At 37.2% G+C, this 19,075-nt stretch overlaps 1 protein-coding gene across 2 annotated transcripts; it reads right to left on the bottom strand.

Moving 5' to 3' along the window:
* Window positions 1-3,043: 3,043 nt before the first annotated feature.
* Window positions 3,044-18,768, bottom strand: LOC117342363. 2 transcript variants are annotated; one of them, XM_033904513.1, is made up of 14 exons: window positions 18,659-18,768; window positions 17,392-17,516; window positions 14,088-14,311; window positions 13,198-13,306; window positions 12,616-12,711; window positions 11,975-12,198; window positions 11,051-11,243; window positions 9,717-9,772; window positions 9,234-9,456; window positions 8,295-8,543; window positions 6,449-6,556; window positions 5,278-5,525; window positions 4,885-5,077; window positions 3,044-4,489 (listed from the first exon to the last, which is right to left on the bottom strand). In XM_033904513.1, exons 2-14 carry the CDS (start codon window positions 17,489-17,491, stop codon window positions 4,419-4,421), a joined length of 2,094 nt encoding a protein of 697 aa, XP_033760404.1. In that variant the 5' UTR covers window positions 17,492-17,516; window positions 18,659-18,768; the 3' UTR covers window positions 3,044-4,418. The 2 variants fall into 2 exon arrangements, 1 of the variants encoding a protein (XP_033760404.1); XR_004535798.1 differs by lacking the exon at window positions 3,044-4,489 and having other exon boundaries at window positions 5,061-5,077; window positions 5,278-5,362.
* Window positions 18,769-19,075: the final 307 nt, after the last annotated feature.

Here is a 19,075-nt window from a genome sequence, read left to right as displayed (position 1 = left end):
CTTTTCATCTTTCCAATTGTATTGATTCAACAGTACTACATCAGGAGAGTACAAATTCACACACATTCTAACTTTGTATAAATGTATGTCATGCCATGATCGGGCCTCGAACCTAATATCTACGGCACACGATCATATAGCGGACTGAAGCTATTAACAACGGATTCGTTATTCAGGATCCGCTGCTAACTTCAGTCTGCTGTTTGTTGATTAACATTATCAAATAAATAAAGATGTCTTGTGAATTCCTGTTAATGTTCGTGTAGAGCTGTACTGTCCCGACTCATAAAGTTGTCTTCCTTCGTCATTTGTGTTACTATGCTATATTAAACAAATATATCATGGGTATCTGTGCAATAGTCCAGATTATCACATTATGCGTTTTTATTTTCCTCAACTATACACATAAGCAATATTTTGAACTATTGTATGGCTAAAATGACTATTGCAAGGTCACGTGCGAACTATTGAACTATTGGAAAATCAAATGCATTATATATTATTATACATAATGCGTTTGATTTTTTCCTTAATTATACACATTAGATATGTTCTGATGTATTATACCTTTCCTTATTCTTCGCTATTTAAAAAGTATACAATAGAAATGATATCTAGACCATTTTTTGCTATTTGTCCCCGTAGAAGAAAATATATTTGAAAATGGTAAAAACCAACACAGACACACATCAGCCCTTTCGCTCCATCATGACAGCTCTTCAGACTGTTTATTTTTTTTAAGAATGATATGACATCATAATTAGTATGACGTCATAACAACAATGATGTTATAAAACAAAGACATACAACTACATAAAATGGATACACATTTAAGCATTGAACTGTTACCAAATGGTAATATACAGTCGATATGAATACAATTTGGGTGACAGAGAAATAGAATGTCGCCCGTTAGGGCGATATGAAATATTTATCTGTCACCCGAATTGTATTCATATCGACTGTATACTAACATTTGGTAACAGTTCAATGCTTATATTTACATTCATAAAGATTTTTGATTTACTGTAGGTTATGACGCGTTTAAATTTGCCGCTTACCCTATCACTGACGTCATCAAGTTCAAATACCGGAACAGCCGAAACTTCCAGAAGGAATAATATAGTCACTAATGACGTTATTAATAGCAAGCACATACTATCGTTTTTGTACAAATTTGGCTTTATTTTTTATTTCATATACGTTTGTAGGTATCGTCAAATTGTTCACAATTGCATTATTTCTGATTGTTTAAAATCGAAACCGTTTTTTCTGCGCAATGATATACAGTTAACATTTCGAAGTGATGCGGCTTTGAACGGGCATTGCCCAGGACAGACTCGATTCCTCGGAAACACTTATATTTCTATCGACTGGATTTACGTTATTTTAAGAAGAATACCAGCGTTTAGGTTCTAAATGAAAGTCGTCTTGACAGTAGGGGAAAACAATTCCAAGGATTATTTCGTTTCGAAACAGATTCCAGTCTAACCGGTCAACTCAGTGTCGCTAACTTAGCAGAAGATTTTCAACTTCACGGGGACTCGATTTTGTAAGGTAGGCCTTTGACATCAGTGAATAACCACAAAACTAAAATCCAGTATGCCTACACATACACAACCGGAAACCATGTCGACACTCCCGATATTTATACAAGATTTGTTTTTTTCATAAAAACTTTACTTTCATTGTTGTCGTGTCTTGTATTTCTGAAAATTCGGAACGAGCACCTGGGAGTGTGCAGACATTGACAATTTGATCATGTTTCGTATAGATCAAGAATGGCACTTACAGTAATTTTGCAATTTACACATCACTTCATTATATGCCTCTATTGAAGACTTTATTTCAATAAAACCAAATCTAGAGACAAAGGTAAAAAAATATATGAACAATAAGTATATACATGTAGTTATCGTTTGCGAGTTAAAGAGAACGGTTTAGTGAGGAATCGAAGTAGGTATCTCTATTCAATGGTTTATTTCAAATATATGGGATAAGTGTTGAGCTGTTTTGTTGATTTTATCAATAGCTTTGAGGATATCAACAAGAGGCCAAGGGCCTCGTAGCTCTCTGGACGTTGATACAGTAACGTGCCAATTTTAGTCTTTTTTTTTTTTTTTTTTTTAATTTTGCTATATATTCTTTGTATTTTTAACTTTTTCAATGAATTTTCCTGACTTTGTGTATTGATCGTTTTAAATGAAATTTGTACTCTTATAGAGAATTGTTTCCTGTTTCATCTCATAATATTTTCACTGTTTTCCGATGTATATGACTAGAGAAATCATATATTTTTTTTACAATACCTAATTTTTTTAACGCCATTTTGACGTTATTTTAGTAACGTCATATAGAGAAATGGCGTCACACGGAAATTATCAGTGTAGACAATTCTGTATTGCTCCATAAATACTCAACGGAAAAATAAATTAATATTATGATAAGAAACTATGGACATTTCTTCATAACATGACGAAATATTGTCAAAATCCGTTCACATAGTAATGTTTCATATCAGTGTGTTTGCCAGGGACGTATACGTATACCTCGCGAGACACTCTGTACACTGTAGCAGACGACATAATGTGTATAAAGTAACACGCATAGCAGCATTTTTTTGCAGCGGCACAGGGATACGTGTGTTGCAGCACATTACTATATACACATTACAGTGGGTTGATATAGGAACTTTGCCTCATAACTCCTCAGAATAACGTTCGGCATGTCCCTGTGACACCGAATATGTCCAAAATGACACCGTAAATTGACGATTACTCGAAAATGAAAACATTTAACAACTCAAATTTCTTGTCAAATCTAGTTCGTGTCGACCCCAATCATGTGTCTTGAAATCCATTCTGACAGTCCCACTGTTTCTGATATCCTCTGTCCACAAAATTTTAATAATTCTACTTCCGGCAAAAACATGAGAATGACTGCGTAAGCTCTCCTGGACTCCGTCCAGAGAGCTAAAAAACAATAAAATAGTCTGTTTCACAAAAGTCCCATGCTAGAACAAACGCCACTACGATAAACAAAATGACGGTTTGGAAGTTGGCATATAATATGACAATCACAACATTACATTCAATAATTTAAGATTGATCAGCTACTTACAGTTATGTTAAAATACATCTATATACATATTAACAAGTACTGACGTGATTGGCCTACTTATTTGATAATCTCGTCGGTTCTTTAGTAACATACAGCAGTGGAATAAGGCATGGAAATAAACAGATTGACAGAAAGGTTCAACTACATTGTACTTGATATTTCCATTTTACATAATGTATGTACGTATCTAATACAATGGGCTAACATTTTGGCACAAAACAAATCTAAAAATAGATTATCGGAATGATGGGATTAGCGCGCCAACAATGAACTACAGCGCAATCATGATTTAGCGGAATCTCCCATCGTGCAAATGTTAAATTATGTACAAATATAGTATAACATTGCCCTTTGGCCATGTGCCTCTTTTCAATTCTTTATATCGTAGTCTAAATATGCACACGTCCTGGTAAGATTCGTGTTTTCACCGTTTTGTCGGTTAACGTTACCGAAGAATGGACCTTACAATGCCTGGTCACGCTGGGTAAATCCTGTCTTTGAAGGATTAAGTACCCTATTCCAATGTTTTAATATTTTGTTACATCTAAGCTTATCACCAACAATATACAAGTCTTTATCTACGAGTGCCAGAGTGATGAGAAGGGCACTATTATCAACGTGTCAAGTGACGCTACATAGATATGTAACCTTTCTTGTCATTAGCTGATGTCGTAATGGTTCACAATATCTACGTGAAACCATGTTGTTGAATTGTTCGACAAGTTCACGGTTATAACAGTTCGCGTACCCATTATTGCTAGAAGTAAACCATCAGATTCAGTATGGCACCCGGCGTACACAGAGTCCAAAATCGACGACACAATTAACGTTGGTAACGTAGAGCAACAACATTATAATTTGGTGTAAATTAGTTAGAGCGATCATTATCCCACAGTTGTGTATTGCAGTATGACGATTATCCAACTTTCAGTGGCTTATACATTTTGGATTTGTCTAGAATATTTCATACGACCATAGCTTAATGCACATAATCTCAATTTCTGCAGAAACGGAATTATGATGTTTTAAATTAAACTTGAGAGTTGAAGTACGTCGGTGTTAAAGAGCGTACTTGCAATATATAAATACTCTGGATATACAGATTGTACACACGCAATGGTCCAGATCGCATATTGTCGGTAAACATTCGTTTTCTGCTAAAAAGACGAACCTCTTCGGGACAATATGTTACTATATATACAAAGAAAAAAAACAATCGACAACACGTTTTCAGTGCTTTCGTCGCACCTCGTCAATTCTTCAGATCAATGGATTCAGACTAATGAATTATTTGTTCGTCATTGACATCTCCTATAGTCTCTCCTGAGTATTGGCACAAGTTTTTGACGGAGATCGTCTGGATTAGAGTCTGAAAAATATCATATACAGCCATTAGTGAATGATGGTTTATGTTTTGTTTACTTTTATCCGTGGTTTAGTTATAATGTGGTTGTATAACGTCGTGTATATGAATGTATGTAACGCTTGACTGCCTATCACGATTAGTTAATGTCTTTTTTGTTTGTGTTTATAAATCAGCGGAAATGCGGTAGTTAAAAATAATAAAAATATATCAAACGAAAATATAGCTGTTGGTATATCCCTAACAAATGTGTTTGGAAAGTTGTAGATACTTTTCCGCCTTAAGGTGATTAATTGAAATTTAACTTAATTTAATTTAAGTTCTTTGTAAAATTAAGTAAATGTATCACGACAGTTCCGGGATAATAACGGAAGGGAGGCCCAACAATATATATGCCTTACCATCAAACTCGACGATTTCACATTTCTTATGCAACCCATTGCCAACCTTTCCCTTCATTAAGCATTCAAACGTGTGTCGGAATCGTTCCGCCTCTCTCTCCATGGTATGATCTGTTATGCTAGCGATTCGTGATTCGTTCATCTCCCATAGACATAAAACGGGAGCTGGGTACTGACCAATGAAGTAGTGTTTCTGTAATAGTCAAACTAGTACTCAAGCAGGTGTCAACACTTAGCGGTACATGTGATAAGTCAAATTCAAGCTAAAATTAGAAGATTTTAAGTTCGTACGATATCTGTTAAATCTATTCGGAACATTATCGTTTTCAACACTTAACAACAGAGTGATATTTTTGACAATGACTCCGTCAGTAAATATCCTACTATACATACCTGCGGCCGAATGTTATCGTCATCAGTAACAGAATATATATCCAACGATTTCACCATGTTAGCACCGCCTAGGTCTTCCTTTATTCTGGTAAAAGAACAGATGTGTTCAACATACGGCCAATCATAGCTTATAAGTCCTGTGCATTTACAGCTTCTCGGCATCAACACATACATTTTTTCGGGACAAGATTTCATGATATCCCCTTTTTTCTCCATCATGAACAACTTCTTCAGATGTGAGCCAAATTCTACAACAATCAACACACTATCTCATAAAATGATTGGGTAGCTTCGTGATACGAAACACATATATGTCACGATGGGCAGTGTATTTGGATGTCACTTCGACTTCATACAACTGAAACTCTTATGATCTTTACATTTGTCTATTCATAAATATTGACGTCAATTGACGTGTAGTTTAATAACGGACACATAATCAGCTCTGTACTTTGTCTGTTCTAATGACAGACAAAATAGCGGGTTCAGTAATATCTAGTAGCTTGTATAGTTGATCCTTTTAAGGGACTATTTTATCGATATGCGAAACAGAACACTAGAAACATTAAGTAAAACCACAGATAGCTGAAAGCAATATAGACTAAGTAATGAACGTGAATAGACTGCGCGATACAGCTGTTTTATTCTAGAGACTAAGAAAAGTGTTACATCTAATAAGAAACTTCGGATAATCGAACTAAAAACACAGCGAACGAGTTACATTGACCTCTTAACAGTGATTGAAGCTGTAAATTTCATAATCATTTTTCGTTTACGACGGTCGATATTTGGAAGCAATGCTGAACAGCCGAATGGGTTTTTTTATTTTTATTTTTTTATTTTGCACTGATGAACGTTTTTACAAAACATGTTTCCGAAAACTTCATTTTTTAATTAAGGGAATGATAAATGTATAGCTGAACAAAAATCGTCCAATGTTTTTTGTCCAACAGTGATTTTTAAGGTTATGGTCATTTTAATTTGAGTGGAAGGTTATATTAAATGTTAAAAGGTGAAATGCGGTTAAATCTTCTCCTTCCGCTATTCTGGGAATTAAAAATTAGTATGCTGTTATATCGAGAATCTTACAAACAACTACCATGGGTTAAGACTTACCAGTAAGAGTTCATTTCATGTAGTTTACAAGTAATCCACTGGGTTCTAGACTTACCAGTAAGGACTGTTTTCATGTAGTTTACAATGTAACCCCATGCTAATCCATAGCCTAAATTACCAGCTGGAATGTGAGCTGTTTCCAGGGCCAAAGGGATTCTCTCGTCTGGAAAGAAGAACTACAGGTGGTAAAAGATATTAACTATTTGTGAACGGATTCTTATGGTGTTATACGAATTATATCCGATTATATACACTGCCTTCATCAAGTTATAAATATAATCGAAGTAAAGAATCATACCAATCTTGTAATGATTAGACAGTCATGTCAGATGAATTTGTTATGTGAAATTGTCAGAAACATTGTTACTCCATTAATATTTGGTTATCCTCCATGTGCTCTAATCACAGCCTGTACACAGTCAGGCATACTCCTAATCTAATTCTCCTAGCAGGTATACCATCCAAGCAGTAAGACAGCATACGCTCACTTAGGTTTCTGCTCTTGTTACGGTGAACTCTCACACCCACATCTTTCCACAAGTTATCTATCGGGTTCAAACCGGGTGACAGAGGGGCCAATCTAACGACTCGCTTTTCTTCCCTCCATTCATTCACAATTCTTGGTCGGTACCATGAGGCAGCGTCATCCTGGAAGTAATAGTTGTTTTTAAAGCCCAGTAGATGTGCTGAAAGTTTCGCGCTATTTTCGAAAGTATCAATTATTTGATTCCGTTGAGATTTCCGTTCAAATGAGTGAGGTATCCAGTCCCTCGGTAGGATATTGCACCCCAAACTGTAACACCACCACCACCTCCACCAAAGTCACCAAACTTCACTGATGGCACTATACAGTCTTGTCGCAATTGTTCATTTCCTCTTCTTCTCATATACGTCCTGTCTTGGAAAAGAGTGACCCTAGACAGCTCAGTTCATAAAACCGTCGATCAGTCCACCAAGGTCCAATTCGCATGGTTCTGCGAGAATTCCAAACTCTTCTGGCGATGATTATAAGTAACAGGTGGTTTCCTGACAGCACACATACTTCTAATCTGGCATTTTTTAGTCTCCTCCTCATTGTGGTATTGTACACCAATATGGATCCACATTGTTCTAGGCTCCGGAATCCATGCGATGTCTCAGACTTGCCCGGCCAGAACGTTCTCTATCCTTATAATTTTCAGTATCTTGGAAATATGGAAATACAAATAAATTCACATTCAATTACCTGCAGGTTCCAAGCATCCTTGCAGTTTGAAATTCACATTCAATTACCTGCAGGTTCCAAGCATCCTTGCAGTTTGAAATATTAGGATCATGATTTCTCTATTGCCTTATGATCTCTTCAAAACGGATTTGATGCTTAATTTGCGACTGATAAGGGACACACTCAATTGCCAACATGTAACCATCTTGGAATTTGGGAATTGTAAGTTCCTTGATCTTTTCTAGATTACATACACATGATCTCTGTTTTATCAAATGAATAATAGGAAACGTAACGAAGGGAAAAGAAGAGAAAACAACCAATAAAGATAATTCAATGTTCGGGGCTATCGGATATCTTGTTAATTTTATGCAAATTTAAAGCCGACGTCGACGTTTTGGTGCTCTCATCAGTCCCTCATGACAGGCTATTTCCTGGACTACTTTAACATAACAATTAATGTTTACAGTTAATTACCATACTACACTAAACATAAGAAATGGGTGGGTTACAGTGAAAATAACAGTGAAAATAACAAACATTTGTCTCACTGCAATACTTTCACGAATTGTAGTAAATACATTTATCAAAAGTGTAGTTCCCGGTGTTTTCATGTATATAACTTAATAAGGACGTACATTCTGATTATATTACGAGTGTGGATGAGAAAGGATATTAAGAATCCTACATAAATTACCTCTCAGGGCTTTACATATGCGTTCCTTGTATCCTTTTGTACGCATATCGATGTAGGTGATCCACCGTAGTTGTGAAGGGATTCGGCCAGAAGTCAGGTCGTCAACAATAGGGATAATGCTGACATTATTCTTGCTGATACTGTCTTCTAGCATGGAAACCGTGAACAGGTTGAACGCCTTCTCCTTTAGACTTCTCTGTGTTAGAATCAAGATGATCCAACGACAGTGCTCAGCGGCGTCCCCGAGATCTGTTTACAAAGCATACTGGTAAATCGATAATACTGGAGCTGTTATACTGTAAACTTAGTTATTTCCGCGGGGGTTTAATTTTGCGATTTCGAAAGGCAAATTCTACAGGTGGGAGTAATTTCATCGCTTTTGTTTCTTTTTTACATGTACAATTTATTCCATATGGATCACAAATTAATACGCGTGGGGGAAATGCTCGTGTACAAAACGTAAATTTTCCTCTGCGTAGATTTCCATGCTTACAATATACAAGCTTACACCGAGGTAAAATTAATGTTGTCGTCTGTTCAAACTAGAATTGTTTTATCCTAATTTCGTATTGAAATTGAAGAGAGTACTAGAGGGAGCAGCATGCAATTTGGACAGAATTGTCATTTGGACAGATTTGCATTTGACCTTAAAAAAGAACTGTTGCCTTGAAAATGAAACATGCTAAACTTATTTTGGTAAAAAGCATGTGGTGAGTTTCATCTAGTCATCCTCAACAACGAATACTTTAGGCATGCATGGAACAAAGGTTTAAATGCAAAAGTCGGCTCTTCACATTGAAGAATTACATCATGTACTTGATTTGATCTGAAACAGTGATTTTGATTTCTGGTTAAGGTTATCTCGTTTATGAGCCATATCTCTATACGAAAACCTGCTATCGATAACTAACATCTATCACTGTGATTGTAGTTACATACCTCTTAAAATACGTTCTCCTGCTAACAGAGGTTTAACTTTGATTCTTTGTTTGACCAGAAAATCCTCTATTTCGTACGCTCTGGCTTCATCACTTTCCCCACAAATGATGACGGCATCGAATTCTTTGACATGATCCTCGCAATCCGTCTCTAAATCATTATAAAAAGATGGTGCCGTTGCCAGTTTTCCCGACCAGAATTCCGTCAAAACATTTGAATCTCCCTGTAAAAACAAATGCAGTTGTTGTTCTGTGTGTATTCCTCGGAAGGAAATAGTATTTTTACAGTTCTGGTAACACCAAAATTTATAGGAATGGAATAATATAAATAACGCAGATTTAGTTGTATATCGCTTTGTCCTTATATAATAGATAGTATATATGTAATGAACAATAGAATCATAATCAAGATATTAGTTTAAACACCAGTTCTGGTACAGTTGTGAGTCTAAGACTGGCTTTATGTTTGTTTTACATCACTTACCTCCCTAACGTCTGTTTTGATTGCGTTCAATAACACACTATGGGGTTCCTGTGTACCTGCAAATCAAATTAGCGTTTCCTTTTTATTTTCTTTGGTACACTGTACAGTGTATAATTTATGCAGAGGTCAGTAAGAAAACTAATATCTACATAATATCGGTATCTTAATCAATACACTATTCGAGTCATTGATTTTGTGTTTTTATAATCTTTTACCTTTTTTTTTTGCTTTTCTCCTTGACGGCTTACAAATGATATCGTAATACACAATGTGTGGACTTGATATTCCGGTATTAACAGACTTAAACATAAACCCTTTATTATTTTGTTCATATACTTTACATCAATACAAAAATATTACTTTTTATAACTAAACACGAGAGCGGCAAGTCCGGTCATAGAGTTTGACAATGACAAACAATCATCTATTGTCGTTTAACTCGATTATTTGAATGCAATGGAAACTTGCCATTAAAACCAGAAAATGTTAATAGATTTAATATAACAACGGTACTAGTGGACATTCCTCAATACCATTAACATGCCAGTATGCTGACGGACCGGCTTATTGATTAGAAAGCTACGACGGCTCATTTGTGCCATTTCGCCCTTTCGTCTTTTCGCCCCGAAAGACGAAAATTAAGATTTGTCAATTTTTTCGTTTCTTCCTGGCGAAAGTTGGGAAAAAAAGGTTTGTTAATATTCGTCTTTTCGGGGCGAAAAGTCGAAAAGACGAAAATAATGAACCCGAAAAGACAAGAATTAAAGTCTTATAAATCTGTGTGCATTTATTGCGTCTTTCCGCATATGTTGTTTCGTCTTTTCTGGAAAAAACGCAATTTAAGTGTTGCTAATTTAACCCCGAAAAGACGAAATGACGAAATGGCACAAATCAACCACCGTAGGAACCAGCTACATACAGCCGTGGAACAGTTTGTCTGACTTATCTGAAGGTCATAACGATGTTTATTTGCATAAAGGAACTCAATCATAAGATTTCGCCCTTTTTCTTTGGGCATTTGCTTTCGGGCAAGGAGTGTAATATTTGAATACACAACTTTGGTATTATCACCTTAAAATTGAGGATAACTGTGTTATTATTGGTAAAATTAACGATGGCTGTTAGACTTTTGATAAAATTGATGATTATTGTTTGGCTATTGATACAATTGACGATAGCTGTTTGATTATTGATAAAATTAACGATAGCTGTTTGAGTATTAATAAAATTAACGGTTATTGTTTGGCTATTGGTAACATTGACGATAGCTGTTTGGTTATTACGTCCAATAGTTCAAGCAATACATCCTCTGGTACCGACAAGGTTGAACATACCCTCAAACTCCAACAGACGGGATTGGCGATGACAGGTTTTATTAACATCATGGTGTAAGATGGCACTTAGCGTGAAGTTGAATCGTGCAAGTTGCATTTCTTTTTCATACGCTTCCATCTGTATGTGAGGCGACTGTTCCATCTTCAGAATGGCGCTAAGTACGTTGGGGTACTGTGCGATACAGTAGTATTTCTACAAGGATGAGTGTCTGATTGTAGTATTTCTACAAGGATGAGTGTCTGATAGTAGTATTTCTACAAGGATGAGTGTCTGATAGTAGTATATCTACAAGGATGAGTGTCTGATTGTAGTATTTCTACAAGGATGAGTGTCTGATTGTAGTATTTCTACAAGGATGAGTGTCTGATAGTAGTATTTCTACAAGGATGAGTGTCTGATAGTACATGTAGTATTTCTACAAGGATGAGTGTCTGATTGTAGTATTTCTACAAGGATGAGTGTCTGATTGTAGTATTTCTACAAGGATGAGTGTCTGGTTGAGATTTCTTGATATCACTCTTACACAACAAGATGGAATACATTGGTGGAAAACATCGATCTGTGAAAACTCAAAATATTTGCATTTACATGAATATCGAAAATATCCATATAGCCATCTAAAGTTAAAGCGAAGGATGGTGTTTTGAAATGCCTGTAATATTACTAAGCAAACTGTTGGCGAACATGACAAAATGTTACATCAATTCAACTTCATAAACACATGATAATTATCAATACTGTATATTTCGGGATTGTCACTGTCAGAGCAAAGTCGCGCAACACTTCCTTTACAATAAATAGTTTAACATACATTTGTAGTGGATTATACACGATAGTCGAGGTGTATCTATCTTCACGCTATATCTGATGACTTAGAATATAGTAACATTAAATCTTACAAATGATATAAACTATATGATTACCTGTCCTCGGTCCTGTATACAGTACACATTTAGGTAATACGGTCTGGTCTTGTTACCAGCTCTGGTGACAACTATTGGGTCCAGGCATCCAACCTTAGTTATTCTGGTGTCACTGGTGAACGAGGAGGAATCACAACATTTCGATATCAGCTCGTAGATTTTGATAGGGAAGTTGGCTGGGTTTTCCTTATACCATTTGGATTCCCTGATCCTCTGTTCGAGTACTGTGAACCAAACAAATAGCTGATTAAACTACGTGAATTTAACGATTGCTTGTTAATGTTAACTTGGTAAAAGTGAAGGCGTTACATATATATATATATATATGTAATACATAAAATGTTAAGGTTCAATTAGTTGTACAGAGACAGGTAAAATACTCAGGCTTTATGAGATGTACGTAAATTATGGGTGGTTGATACGTTCATTGTAAATGAAATGCACCTCAATATAAAATGGGTAAACTATAAACATGAACAACAAATTTTAAAAAAATCAATGAGGTAATTTGTTAACAGCTTATGAGATATAAATGTATTTAAAGCAGACGGGATAGACAACATAAATATTCAGGATTTCCAATTTGGCTGTCAGACAAACACTACGCATGTCATCACTTAGGTTCTTGCGATAGAACTTACGTCCGTGTACCACCTTGTGGAAGCCAAAGAAATGAGACCACGCTTGCGCATGCGCAACGTTTCCAACAGGAAGTGTTCTATCGATTGGAATATCCTCTACAAGGAAAAAAAATAACAAATACATGTACAATTGATTCAAAAACTCCAAATTAATTCATACACTTTTTTTATATTTAATTTTAATGCTTGGTTAATTCAAATTAAGAGGAATCATGATGATATTGCTTAACATTCGATAAAGTAGAGCAAACATGATTTAGCATCATACAAATTCTAGAACTCGCCGTTGAAGCTTAGTGTCCAAAGAACTTAAACCGAAGACAAAAAAAAAGACAAAAAAAGAGAAATTCGAAAATCTTAAAAGGGAGTTACAATTGCCCCGTTTTTAAATTGATATTTCATTATCTTCCAATATCAAATTTCATGAAAAATATCACGTATATCACATTCAAATTCTGAGCCGTGTCAATCAAAACTGGGCATGCAGAATACGGCAAACACCGGGGACCAAATGTACCTACCAGCTGTAATCTCAAAGGATTGTACAAAAGACATATTGAGGTGATTGATTAGAGTAATTACTTTGAATTAATTGGATGACGTCACAGATCTGATCTTCAACCCAGCTGCCACTAGAGTCCAGTTTTATCTGTATCTTTGGCATTATGTCGAACAATGCAAAATGTGGGAGCTACATCAAAAAAAAGGAACGGTGTATTATAGCGGTTACTCATTACAAATCACTGATACTAGTTAACACTTTAACTAGTTATCATTCATTTTAGTCAAAAATCATACTAGTCAACACTCATATCAGTCAACACTCATACCAGTAAACACTTTTACTAGTCAACACTCATATTAGTCAACACTCATATCAGTCAACACTCATATACGTCAACACTCATACTAGTCCACACTTTTACTTGTCAAAACTCATACGCATACTAGTAATCAGTCATACTTTATGACGCCACAGTAACGTAATTGTTCTCTATCAGAATCCTTGCTTCGTTTGATTCATTCGTAGCGCATATATAGAGAATACATGGTCAGTGTCTTAAACTATCAGCTGTATTTTGGCGGAGGTAAAGAAAGACAAAAGTGGCGAGCCTTGGCGGGCCACTTTTGTCTTTCTGTGCCGAGTGTTGCAGCCCAGATTAATAATGAGGAGATGGGAGACTGTGACACTAAATGTAAATATTGATAATCAAACATCAAAGTGTTAATGATCAGACGTCACTTATTTATGCGCTTATGGATAAAAAAACTAAAAAAAAAAAACTCATACCACCCAATTCGCCATCCATTTAGTAAGGAGTCTATGGAATATCTAAAAGTCCTATGTCATCAAATTGTAACGATTGAATCATGGAATGGTTTGTGTTCCGGTAACTCTAAAATGTCTGTCGTCCTATACAATACGATACGTACCTTAAACATCACAATAATGATTCCTTTAGCCAACCTACCTCGTTCACAGTTACTCCGTATAAGATCATCACGCTGCAGAATCGTCCTAATTGTTCCGACCATTCTAAAGATAATGTCGTTTCAAAAGCAAACCATGAGCTCTTGAGAGAATTTTTTGTAACCAGAAGTAAGCATTTCGAACTGCGATGGATTCCGTCGACAATGCCGTCTATTGTTGACTGGCCTCCGTAGAGGTCGTCTGTCGCTACGAACACCTTCAATTCTGAAAACAATTCACACGTCAATTAGCCGCAGGAAAACAACATCGCCAAACTACTACATCGGATTCAAAATTGTAGATCCTCCGTGTAACATATCCATGCATTCCAACAAATAAACTTAAACATACGAAATAGCACAGGGGACGTAAACAACAATACATAGACGGAGAGGGACGTTATCACCAATATATAGACGGGGATGGACGTTATCACCAATACATAGACGGGGAGGGACGTTATCACCAATACATAGACGGGGAGGGACGTTATCACCAATATATAGACGGGGAGGGACGTTATCACCAATACATAACGGGGAGGGACGTTATCACCAATACATAGACGGGGAGGGACGTTATCACCAATATATAGACGGGGAGGGACGTTATCACCAATACATAGACGGGTAGGGACGTTATCACCAATATATAGACGGGGAGGGACGTTATCACCAATACACAGAGGGGAGGGACTTTATCACCAATACATAGACGGGGAGGGACGTTATCACCAATATATAGACGGGGAGGGACGTTATCACCAATATATAGACGGGGAGGGACGTTATCACCAATATATAGACGGGGAGGGACGTTATCACCAATACATAGACGGGGAGGGACGTTATCACCAATATATAGACGGAGAGGGACGTTATCACCAATACATGGACGGGGAGGGACGTTATCACCAATATATAGACGGGGAGGGACGTTATCACCAATACATGGACGGGGAGGGACGTTATCACCAACACATAGACGGGGAGGGACGTTATCACCAATACATAGACGGGGATGGACGTTATCACCAATACATGGACGGGGAGGGACGTTATCACCAATATATAGACGGGGAGGAACGTTATCACCAATAAATAGACGGGGAGGGACGTTATCACTAATACATAGACGGGGAGGGACGTTATCACCAATATATAGACGGGGAGGGACGTTATCACTAATACATAGACGGGGAGGGACGTTATCACTAATACATAGACGGGGAGGGACGTTATCACCAATACATAGACGGGGAGGGACGTTATCACCAATAAATAGACGGGGAGGGACGTTATCACCAATATATAGACGGGGAGGGACGTTATCACCAATATATAGACGGGGAGGGACGTTATCACCAATACACAGAGGGGAGGGACTTTATCACCAATACATAGACGGAGAGGGACGTTATCACCAATATATAGACGGGGAGGGACGTTATCACCAATGTATGGACGGGGAGGGACGTTATCACCAATACATAGACGGGGAGGGACGTTATCACCAATACATAGACGGGGATGGACGTTATCACCAATACATAGACGGGGAGGGACGTTATCACTAATACATAGACGGGGAGGGACGTTATCACCAATACATAGACGGGGAGGGACGTTATCACCAATATATTGACGGGGAGGGACGTTATCACCAATACATAGACGGGGAGGGACGTTATCACCAATATATAGACGGGGAGGGACGTTATCACCAATATATAGACGGGGAGGGACGTTATCACCAATACATAGACGGGGAGGGACGTTATCACCAATATATAGACGGGGAGGGACGTTATCACCAATACATAGACGGGGAGGGACGTTATCACCAATACATAGACGGGGAGGGACGTTATCACCAATACACAGACGGGGAGGGACGTTATCACCAATAAATAGACGGGGAGGGACGTTATCACCAATACATAGACGGGTAGGGACGTTATCACCAATACATAGACGGGGAGGGACGTTATCACCAATACATAGACGGGGAGGGACATTATCACCAATACATAGACGGGTAGGGACGTTATCACCAATACATAGACGGGGATGGACGTTATCACCAATACATGGACGGGGAGGGACGTTATCACCAATATATAGACGGGGAGGGACGTTATCACCAATATATAGACGGGGAGGGACGTTATCACCAATACATAGACGGGGAGGGACGTTATCACCAATATATAGACGGGGAGGGACGTTATCACCAATACATAGACGGGGAGGGACGTTATCACCAATATATAGACGGGGAGGGACGTTATCACCAATATATAGACGGGGAGGGACGTTATCACCAATATATAGACGGGGAGGGACGTTATCACCAATATATAGACGGGGAGGGACGTTATCACCAATACATAGACGGGGAGGGACGCTAACACCAATACATAGACGGGGAGGGACGTTATCACCAATACATAGACGGGGAGGGACGTGATCACCAATAAATAGACGGAGAGGGACGTTATCACCAATACATAGACGGGGAGGGACGTTATCACCAATACATAGACGGGGAGGGACGTTATCACCAATACATAGACGGGGAGGGACGTTATCACCAATACATAGACGGGGAGGGACGTTATCACCAATACATAGACGGGGAGGGACGTTATCACTAATATATAGACGGGGAGGGACGTTATCACTAATATATAAACGGGGAGGGACGTTATCACCAATACATAGACGGGGAGGGACGTTATCACCAATATATAGACGGGGAGGGACGTTATCACTAATATATAGACGGGGAGGGACGTTATCACCAATACACAGACGGGGAGGGACGTTACCACCAATACATAGACGGGGAGGGACGTTATCACCAATACATAGATGGGGAGGGACGTTATCACCAATATATAGACGGGGAGGGACGTTATCACCAATACATAGACGGGGAGGGACGTTATCACCAATACATAGACGGGGAGGGACGTTATCACCAATACATAGACGGGGAGGGACGTTATCACCAATACATAGACGGGTAGGGACGTTATCACCAATACATAGACGGGGAGGGACGTTATCACCAATACATAGACGGGAAAGGTTAAAGTGGATATATCAGTAAGATGGTACCTTAAAGAATTGTTAAATGCGCCTAACAAATGTTCATACGTGTAACAGGGATATGAAACACGTCTAAGATTATGATACGATACGTTATGGGTATTATTACTTGTACATAATGTGTTTGATTTCTATGAACTATTGCACAACTAAAATGTTTGAATAGTATATGACGGGTGTACACAGACTTACCCGGCTGTTTCCATTGTAAGCCACGCTGAATTTCCCGTACTAAATCTAAATCTTTCGCACTATATGAGATGAACACTTGAGGATCTAATTTTCCGGTCATGTCGGATTAGGACATCTCATTAGATCTTTATATAATAAAAAGGAAATGTCAATGATTAAAATAAAAACACAATGTATCAACAAAATAAAGATGTATAAGTCTACAACCAAGCCAATAACGTAAAAAATAGGATATTGTCATTGATAACGCTGCTATTGATTGGCCGACACAGAGGCGTATTTTTGTTTGTTTGTTAAAGAAAACATGATCCATCAATGATACTAGATTTTCAAAGTGATTATGATCGTGCATTATACTCAAGCTTAACCTAAAACACACACTGTAATACTCAACCCTTAACATAAATCATTATACTCAAACTTAACCTAAAACATTATACTCAACCTTAACCTAAAACATTATACTCAACCTTAACCTAAAACATTATACTCAAGCTTAACCTTAAACATTATACTCAACCTTATACTTAAACATTATACTCAAACTTAACCTTAAACATTATACTCAACCTTAACCTAAAACATTATACTCAAGCTTAACCTTAAACATAATACTCAGTCCTAACCAAAAACATAATACTCAAACTTAACCTTAAACATTATACTCAACCTTAACCTAAAACATTATACTCAAGCTTAACCTAAAACATTATACTCAAGCTTAACCTTAAACATAATACTCAATCCTAACCAAAAACATAATACTCAAACTTAACCTAAAACATTATACTCAAGCTCAACCAAAAACAAAATACTCAAACTTAACATTAAATAAAGATACCGTAGAACAATTTAACAAAAATATTGACGTAATCCAAAAATAGTCTACAACTTTGTAAAATCCAGTGTATGGCCCATATTTACCTTGAACCCTGTAACTGATGTCAAAAACAGGGGCAATACGCTACGTGTTATCATCGGACTTGTCTAGGGTATGTACGTGTGTTCTATTTTTAGATCCTGTACCGTAATTAAGATCCGCTATAAATAACTGCGATATGATGTCATATTAGACTAAAATTAATGAAAACAAGATAAATTATAAACCAAGATGAGATTCTAAACATGTAATCAACGAATTTACATTTTTGTTGTTAAAACACAACAGACAAGTATACAAACACGTTCACACAGATATACACACATACCGGTATACACATCTACGTCTCAATCAGTAAGAATGGAACAATACGTAAATAACACTTACCAGGCGATAGGACACATCAGGTGATGCCGGTAAAGGATGTCGCCAATGTATATCGTGATGTTGTTCCTTACAGACCAACTTCCCTTTTCGTTACTCTAGGCTATATATAGTAATTGGTTAGCCCAACTTTCGTTTTACAAATCTGAGTTGTTTAAGCGTTTGAAGTAACAGGAAGATACGTTCGAATCAAGATCGATTGTAAAGTATTTAACAGTACGTGCATTAAAATCTTATGTAAAGAGATTTTGCAAGTACAGTTTCGTTAATGATTTTCCTGTTAACATGAACGTATAAAAACAATATAAAATTGTCATCTTAATGACCGTAACAGGAGGAAATTTAAAGTCCATGACGAGTGTTTTTATAAGGTCTAGACATCACGAGTATGAGTATCAGTACGTGTTGTAGGTGTAGACA

Source organism: Pecten maximus, chromosome 14, assembly GCF_902652985.1.
Source record: "Pecten maximus chromosome 14, xPecMax1.1, whole genome shotgun sequence".
Taxonomy (NCBI): domain Eukaryota; kingdom Metazoa; phylum Mollusca; class Bivalvia; order Pectinida; family Pectinidae; genus Pecten; species Pecten maximus.
This window is presented reverse-complemented; position numbering and strand designations above follow the sequence as displayed.

What these genes read in the sequence shown, in the direction of transcription:
- LOC117342363 (XM_033904513.1), bottom strand. Translation starts at nt 17,491, where the DNA reads ATGACCGGAAAATTAGATCCTCAAGTGTTCATCTCATATAGTGCGAAA. An exon ending in CATGAAAACAGTCCTTACTG is followed by an intron (nt 5,526 to 6,448) that starts GTAAGTCTAGAA and finishes TGATTGTTGTAG; the next exon opens with AATTTGGCTCACATCTGAAG. An exon ending in TGAAATCGTCGAGTTTGATG is followed by an intron (nt 4,490 to 4,884) that starts GTAAGGCATATA and finishes GATATTTTTCAG; the next exon opens with ACTCTAATCCAGACGATCTC.